Source organism: Oncorhynchus kisutch, linkage group LG15 (genome assembly GCF_002021735.2).
Source record: "Oncorhynchus kisutch isolate 150728-3 linkage group LG15, Okis_V2, whole genome shotgun sequence".
Lineage (NCBI taxonomy): Eukaryota > Metazoa > Chordata > Actinopteri > Salmoniformes > Salmonidae > Oncorhynchus > Oncorhynchus kisutch.
In genome coordinates, this window is record NC_034188.2 from 11,286,635 (window position 1) to 11,295,838 (window position 9,204).

The following is a 9,204-nucleotide window of genomic DNA, read 5'->3' on the forward strand; positions in this document are numbered from 1 at the left end:
CTCCCGTACGGACTTGGGAGAGGCAAAGGTCAATGGATTGCTTCTTGACACAACACCCGCTTAACCCGAAAGTCAGCCGCACCAATGTGACGGAGGACACACCGTACACTTGGCGACCGTGCCCAGCGTGCATTTCGCCCAGCCCGCCACAGGATTTGCTAGTGCGCGATTGGACAAGAACCTCCTGCCGGCCAAATCCTCCCCGGACGACGTGAGGACAATTGTGTGCCGCCCCATGGGTCTCCCGGTCGCGGCCGACTGCGAAAGAGCCTGGACTCGAACCAGGTTCTCTAGTGGCACAGCTAGCACTGCAATACTGTGTCTTAGACCACTGCACCACTAGAGAGGCTTAAATGGGCATTTTAACGTCATAGATTTAGGCGGTGGAAACGTGTGGAATAGAAACCGACTGGAATGTGGTTTTACCCAAACAGTCACGATTCGACCCACCCATTGCATAAAGGGCTATAGAGCAGAGCACATTCTGTTGCTAATGGGGCTATAGAGTAGAGCACCACCAGTCTGTTTCTATAGGGGCTATAGAGTAGAGCACCATGTGATCAATCTTCCTAATTATGCATCATCCTTTTGTTGTGTTTTCCACACGTAACATCTTAGCTTCATTTTTAAAAAGGCTATTGTGTCATGTATGTTGCACAGGTAAATAGTTAATGTTAAGTACAAGGCACTATGTCAGTTGTAAAGCAGTGGGACATTTCTTATACCTTTTAATTCAGCATTTTAACACTTGATTATTAGCTATCAGTTTCCTCTGATGAAACCATATTACAAAGAGAAACCACATTCATTATCCCCCTGATGTGTCAAAGCTGAGCTTAAACAGCAGTAATAGAGCTGTAGCTTGGTTGACAGTAATCCCCCTTGTAAGCGGATATAGTAAAGGCTGTTTTCCCAACAATACACAGCACAAGTTCTTATGAAACGGGTTGATGTGAAACACCTCTGGCTTTATTCAGTTTTTTAATGCCGTCTTTAATGTCAAGGTAAATGCCATTATTAGGTTCATTGTTCATGTTGTCTTAGGAACCACAGCTCAGAGCCACCTTGTGATGTTGCAGTAGGAGGTGTCCAAGCCTCTGCTACTGTAAATATCAGGTCAACGGTTGTGTTGTAGTCCTTTACTGCTACTGTTAGTCAAGAGAAGGTTCTAGTTGGATGGAACTTGTTAAGTGCTGGTCAGAAAGCTACCCTGCTGTCCCCACAATCAAATACCTTCCTCAGCTTTAGATACTTCCAGACCAGCAGAGTGTACAGTCAGTACATGCTCGTCCTGTTACCAGCGTCTGCCGATTACTCGAAGCGATAGGAGCAGGCCCTGGCCCTAGACTAGGGCTGGTCAATGACGCCAAGGTAATAGACTAGAATGCCTGTTCTCTGTGATGTGACAATGGCCAGGAGTCCTGCTCGATCGCTTTGTCATGAAGTTATGCAAATTATGAAGTTATGAATAACATAAAATAACATAATATGATGTTATTTATGTTATTTCCCACGTGAAGAAGTCCTGTAAACCTTGCCGTATTGAAACTCAGTGAACAAGGCATCTTAGACAAGCTGAAAAACAAATGGTGGTACGATAAGGGTGAATGTGGAACCAAGGACTCTGGAAGTAAGGTCAGTCTCCGCAGGTCTTCTGTGTTGATTCCCAGTTGCATTGTGACTTACTGTTCATATGCAAAGAAATGCTAAGCCATACTGAAACATCTAGATTATACTCTATATCCCCCCCTACCCCTTATTTTATTATTTTATTATACCCCCCAAAATAATTCTGCCACATACATTTAACAAAAATAAACAAGTGGTTCAAGTCCTTCATGCACGATTTCACAAATTCAAATCATATCTGAAAAATATGTTGTTTTTGTTTTGGCCAATATAGAAATAGGAACTGCTTTTTTTGCTTCACAAAGTGTAATAGTAAATGACCTTATGCTTGGTGAAATGGTACATGTATAAACATAATCAAACACCAACATTGAATAGTTGTTGACTAGCTGTTGACATTAAGTGCTATTTTTGCTCATTTTCATGCTATTCTTACCATTATGCTGTTGTTTCTATTTACTAAACAAACAGTGTTCATGATCAACTGCTTCCATGTACCTTCGGGACATTACAACACCGTGGGGTGTTGTTCAGGTCTTTGTCTGAGCAAGGAGTTGCAATGAAGAGATCCTGTTGTTTCCACATGAAGTCTAAGAATGTAATAAGCCTCTGTTTAACCCTCTGAGACCATAGCCAGGCCAATAAACTAACAGATCAGTGTCCGTAACCCTCGACAGCTTAGCTACATATTACCACAGTCAAACCTCAAAAGGGTTAAACTGCAAAATGGTAAAACTCTCATAAACACATTTTCTATAAACATGTTTGGGAAGGAAGCAGCAGCAAAATGGTTTGATACCAATAAAATAAAAAAATTCAGGACAGGTCTTGAAATGTTGACCTGTGAGTTACTGACCACAGCTTCCTTATATGGAAGAAGACCTGTAGAATAGGGGAAGCTCTACATTCACCTAGATCAAACTAAAGAGGTGACTCGTCTCCCCTTCATTGGAGAGTGGTCTGACTATGGTGTTCAGATGTTCCTCAAAACCTCTTGGACCCCTATAGGAAAGCCAGTCCAATCTAGACTTTTTCTAGACTCAACCTCAGCCATCCTTTACTTTATCAGCCTTCTGTTGCTGTTAGCCTCTGGAGTCTGTAGTATGATCTGCCATTGGTAGCATCAGAAACGTTTCTGTCTCAGAGAAACCGTTTGTAGGAAGATCTGATAATAGAGTGTTAGGTCTCTGACTGTTATTTCAACAAGACTCTGTAAGGATCAGTTTGAGGCCTATATATACTCTGCTTTAGTATCGTACTGGTAGGCTGTACTGTTCTCTACAGAACTCTCTCTCCACCGCATACCCTCTAACTATGTTCTTCACCTTCCCCAGGACAAGACAAGTGCTCTCAGCCTGAGCAATGTGGCTGGAGTCTTCTATATTCTGGTTGGAGGGCTGGGGCTGGCCATGATGGTGGCACTGATTGAGTTCTGTTACAAGTCACGTGCAGAAACCAAACGGCTCAAACTAGCAAAAAATGCTGAGAAATTTAAGCCAGCTCCACCGACCAACCCCCAGAACTTTGCCACTTACAGAGAAGGCTACAACGTGTATGGGACAGAGAGTGTGAAGATCTAAGGGTAATGACAACGCTGCTCTCTTCCTGATTCTCTCTCTGTGACATCTGAATCATTTCGTTGGTTTCCTCTGGTGGTGTTGTTGAATGATTTGTTTGTTTGTGTTGTTCTCAAGCTGTTTGGTGTGATTTCATAACAGTTCATCACTCTTGACTTGAACATATCCACAATATTTGAACTAGGCAAGTCAGCTAAGAACACATTCTTATTTACCATGAGGGCCTAACCCGGCCAAACCCTAACCCGGATGATGCTGGGCCAATTGTGCACCGTCCTATGGGACACCCGATTACATCCGGTTGTGATACGGGATCGAACAAGGATCTGTAGTGACGCTTCCAGCATTGAGATGCAGTGTCTTAGACCGTTGCACCACTCGGGAGCCAATAGACAACCCAACATTACATTTGCAATTCCCCAAGACTTTTGTTGACTTGACATTGCTACATACTGTGTATGACTAGACGGCAACCCTTGTGTGGGCTGCCGAAGCGCGGTAAAAAAGTATTTTCATTATTTGAAATACATTTTCGGGATGGAAAAATGATTCCATCGTAAACTTAAATGATTAAAACCAGATATAGAGTATGTAGAAGAGATAATGGACCTACATACTCTAGTTATATCATCTTTGAAAACGAAATGATTAAAACCAGATATAGAGTATGTAGAAGAGATAATGGACCTACATACTCTTTAGTTACATCATCTTAGATTTTTTAAAATTAAAACCAGATATAAAGTATGTAGAAGAGATAATGGACCTACATACTCTTTAGTTATATCATCTTTGAAAACGAAATGATTAAAACCAGATATAGAGTATGTAGAAGAGATAATGGACCTACATACTCTTTAGTTATATCATCTTTGAAAACGAAATTATTAAAACCAGATATAAAGTATGTAGAAGAGATAATGGACCTACATACTCTTTAGTTATATCATCTTTGAAAACGAAATGATTAAAACCAGATATAAAGTAGGTCGAAGAGATAATGGACCTACATACTCTAGTTATATCATCTTTGAAAACGAAATGATTAAAACCAGATATAGAGTATGTAGAAGAGATAATGGACCTACATACTCTTTAGTTATATCATCATTGAAAACGAAATGATTAAAACCAGATATAGAGTATGTAGAAGAGATAATGGACCTACATACTCTTTAGTTATATCATCTTTGAAAACGAAATGATTAAAACCAGATATAAAGTATGTCGAAGAGATAATGGACCTACATACTCTTTAGTTATATCATCTTTGAAAACGAAATTATTAAAACCAGATATAAAGTATGTAGAAGAGATAATGGACCTACATACTCTAGTTATATCATCTTTGAAAACGAAATGATTAAAACCAGATATAAAGTAGGTCGAAGAGATAATGGACCTACATACTCTAGTTATATCATCTTTGAAAACGAAATAATTAAAACCAGATATAAAGTATGCAGAAGAGATAATGGATCTACATACTCTTTAGTTATACCATCTTTGAAAACTAACAATCAGCAACATAAAAGCTAGACAGTGGGAGAATTGTACATAAAACATTTATTCAGTATTTGTTATTATGTTTGAGCCAAAATGCATAAAATTAAAGGACATTTGTTTTAAAACTGCAAAATATTCTCTCAGGTCCATGGCAGAATATGTAGATTTGAAGGAAATTGTCTTGAAATGCAAACATTTTTCTACACCGTCAAGTCAGCGTCCCAATGGACCGGCCACGCCCTATTTCACGCCCCCCACCACCTAAGCCTCTTTTTGGTCCAGAAAAAAACCCTGCACTATGGTGTTGTTAATTGAAATCAACATGATTAAAAAAAATAACAAATAAAAAAGATTAGGCCATCAAAAAACATTTATCTTTATCTCGTAAACACTCATACTTTATCTAGCTTAAGGTTTTAGTTTACTCAGTAGAATATGCTAGCAGCATCTGCAAATCTCTGTTAAACTAATGTCCCAAGTAACACATCATCGTGCCTCAACCATTCCAACCTTATTGACACGTCTCATCTCATCCACCATTTTAACAGACGTATTACCCATGTTTCTCTGTGTGAGAATCTCAATTTCATTGATTCCTTGGGTCCTCTTTTCATCGACTCCTCAAATCCCATTGGGTGAGAAGGTCAGAGGGGAGGGATCTCCGACTTCTCATCCTATTGGTTTTGAGGAGGTGAAGAGAGAAGATGCAAGGAATCAGTTAAATGCAATTAAGATTATCCCTATGTCTCTACTTCCTTCCTCTAAAACAGGTATCGGGCGCTTCAGCTAGACCAGGTACACGATCCCTTACGGACGACTTCAGCTAGACCAGGTACACGATCCCTTACGAATGACTGTGACTATTGACCCTATGATGAAACAACATGATCACGTCAGGATGGGGGTTTCCTCAACTGCAGCTAAATCCTCTCCTGGCGGAAAATGGCGACGATAATCTGCAATGGCGACACGACAGGACTGGTGACGTGAAGAACTCAAGCGGTTTCCTCCAGTGCCTTACGTATGGAACAGTCACAGACTCGCAGAGTTACTTAGAACAATGCAATTCATCACAGCGGTATTGCGTTTGGTTTGAACTCACAAACACACAGACAAACAAACAGAAAGACAGGATCGATACTTGTAATCTGTTTTAAGGAACTTCATTTGAGATGCTAAAGACAAAAGAGAGATACCTAAAGCCATCACTTGCACCCCGAGCACATTTCCAAGTGCCGGACAGAAGATGAATACGATATGACAGATGATAAATTGTTTTTTCTGCAAAGGGAATTTGATCAGATTATCCTAATTCTTCTTGCAGGCTAGGTTTTTACTGGTTAAATGTGCTTTAAAATACGTTTATTATAGACACTGATTATTAGAAGATAGCTTGTTATTTTCCTGTGACCTTGGAATTGTTTTGAAAGACACATTTGAATCTTATTGGAATCAATTGGTTAAATATGCCATAGCCAAAAGAATATTGTATTGTTGTTGTCCTCAACTATGGTGCTTTTGAAGTGTCAGAGATAGACTCCGAGAGAAGGCGTTGGTAGCTAGTAAACTGTGCATCGCAAATGGAACCCTATCACTTATATAGTGCATTACTTCTGTGCAGAGCCCCCAGTCAAAAGTAGTGCAGAATATATTGAATAGGGGGCCATTCTGGACACACACACACAGGGACTCAAGAAAGAGATGAATGTGAGATGCAGCATTTGGCTTTACACAACTTAAAGCAGGCCATCTCACAATCCCAATATACGGCCAACAGATTCAGATGTGTTTTTTTAAAGAACGCAGAGGACTGTCTGAGCACGTTTCATAGTTCAGAATCTCTCCCAGTGTGTTTTATGGTGTGTATAATATGAAGAGAAAACTCACTCACACAGTGTCGCTCCAAAATAGCCCATTTATTTAGTCTTCATTTTGAAAGAACACCTGCTTATAGCTGGATTTTCATGTAACCTAAAATCATTCAAATCTTCTGTACAATAAATTAAAACTGAACCAAAAGGGACATTGGAAAAGTAGATCAACTGCAATCCAAACAGTATTGGCTTCTTAACAGTAGTATTATGGATGACCTTGGTATTTTGCTAAACAATTACACATTTTACAATAAGCTGCGGTTTGATGATATGCTTTCAGTTTTCATTTCATTTTATGAGCATTGTAGTGTTTGGTGAATTTACTTAGTAAATTAAATAACAGAATAATATAAATACAAGGAGAAAATAGATTTATACAACGTACTTACAGGGGATGTCTTAAAAGCTTAGCACATTTCCTTTTCAAAAGACTGTGATTCCATAGTATTTAGGAAGAAAATGAATCACCTAAAACTGTGAAAAGATAGATTCACACACACACACACACACACACACACAAAAAAAGATTTTAGAAAGAGAGGTGTACATTGATTGAAAGTAGATGTATTTATTAAGGACTGATGGGTTTCCTTATTTTTGTAAGAAATTGCATGTAAACTCCGTAACGACATATCACATCTCTTCTAACTTACATCAGATTCTACGGTAGAAATACAACCACGGGTCATCGTTAGCGAGACAGTTTCTTTGGTTTTGTAAGTTCACTTAACACGGAGAAAATGGCCAAACATCTTAGTGACTACTACAAAAGAGTCAGAATCTGCATGTGTGTATATCATTTACTGATCTTCGTTAGTGAGGAGCTGTACAGAGAATTTTAATACATTTTGTAAATAAACCTGTATAGAAAATGATGTGTTTGTGTGCTAGTAATCTCATGAACTTGTTAAACCGCATGGTGAAGTTAACTAAAATAAACACACAAACACACAGCAATGCAGTGTCATCACTCCAAGAATGTGTAAGCTATGCATCTGTCCTCTCATCTGAACGGAAATTGCCTGTTTTGTAACACACTGTACAAGCCACATGTCAACTATATAATTCCTTCCTGTTCCATTACAACCTTCTGAAAAACAGGATGAGAAAATAGTTGTTTTATTTAATGGCTGGTGCTGGATCAATATTACTACAGAACCATCTGCTGCCTCTGACAGTCTCCCATATACACTGATTGAGAGTCTCACTGACATCTTCATTGGCCATCTGAAATCTCTCTCTCATCAATAATGTGTCATTATAAGTTGAGGAAACCATTTCAAACCCAGAGTATATTAACCTACAATGGCAAGACAGTGATCAAACATGGCAGCCTGATGAGTATATAGCACTCATCATGATGTATCTATAGGTCTACTGGTACCATGATGTATCTGTAGGTCTACTGGTACCATGATACCATGATGTATCTATAGGTCTACTGGTACCATGATGTATCTATAGGTCTACTGGTACCATGATGTATCTATAGGTCTACTGGTACCATGATACCATGATGTATCTATAGGTCTACTGGTACCATGATACCATGATGTATCTATAGGTCTACTGGTACCATGATGTATCTGTAGGTCTACTGGTACCATGATGTATCTGTAGGTCTACTGGTACCATGATACCATGATGTATCTATAGGTCTACTGGTACCATGATGTATCTATAGGTCTACTGGTACCATGATGTATCTATAGGTCTACTGGTACCATGATGTATCTATAGGTCTACTGGTACCATGATGTATCTGTAGGTCTACTGGTACCATGATGTATCTGTAGGTCTACTGGTACCATGATACCATGATGTATCTATAGGTCTACTGGTACCATGATGTATCTATAGGTCTACTGGTACCATGATGTATCTATAGGTCTACTGGTACCATGATACCATGATGTATCTATAGGTCTACTGGTACCATGATACCATGATGTATCTATAGGTCTACTGGTACCATGATACCATGATGTATCTATAGGTCTACTGGTACCATGATGTATCTGTAGGTCTACTGGTACCATGATGTATCTGTAGGTCTACTGGTACCATGATGTATCTATAGGTCTACTGGTACCATGATGTATCTATAGGTCTACTGGTACCATGATACCATGATGTATCTATAGGTCTACTGGTATCATGATACCATGATGTATCTATAGGTCTACTGGTATCATGATACCATGATGTATCTATAGGTCTACTGGTATCATGATACCATGATGTATCTATAGGTCTACTGGTACCATGATACCATGATGTATCTATAGGTCTACTGGTATCATGATACCATGATGTATCTATAGGTCTACTGGTACCATGATACCATGATGTATCTATAGGTCTACTGGTACCATGATACCATGATGTAGTAGACCTATAAATACATCATGATACCAGTAGACCTATAGATACATCATGATACCAGTAGACCTATAGATACATCATGATACCAGTAGACCTATAGATACATCATGATACCAGTAGACACATAGATACATCATGATACCAGTAGACACATAGATACATCATGATAACAGTAGACCTATAGATACATCATGATACCAGTAGACACATAGATACATCATGATACCAGTAGA

The 9,204-nt window shown here is 39.1% G+C and overlaps 1 protein-coding gene across 3 annotated transcripts in view; it reads left to right on the top strand.

Annotated features, from left to right (window-relative positions):
• Positions 1-7,175, top strand: part of LOC109905923 (glutamate receptor 3-like) — a 238,939-nt gene extending 231,764 nt beyond the window's left edge. Inside the window, exons 15-17 of one of the 3 annotated variants that reach the window (XR_004202980.1) lie at positions 2,964-3,211; positions 5,483-5,544; positions 5,633-7,175. Coding sequence is in view for 2 of the 3 variants with exons in the window: in XM_031789639.1 (XP_031645499.1) it covers positions 1,521-1,635; positions 2,964-3,209 (361 nt within the window). In the remaining variant the exon portion in view is untranslated. Of the gene's footprint in view, positions 1-1,520; positions 1,636-2,963; positions 3,212-5,482 lie in introns of all 3 variants that reach the window. The other 2 variants (XM_031789639.1, XM_031789638.1) reach the window with 2 other exon arrangements.
• Positions 7,176-9,204: the final 2,029 nt, after the last annotated feature.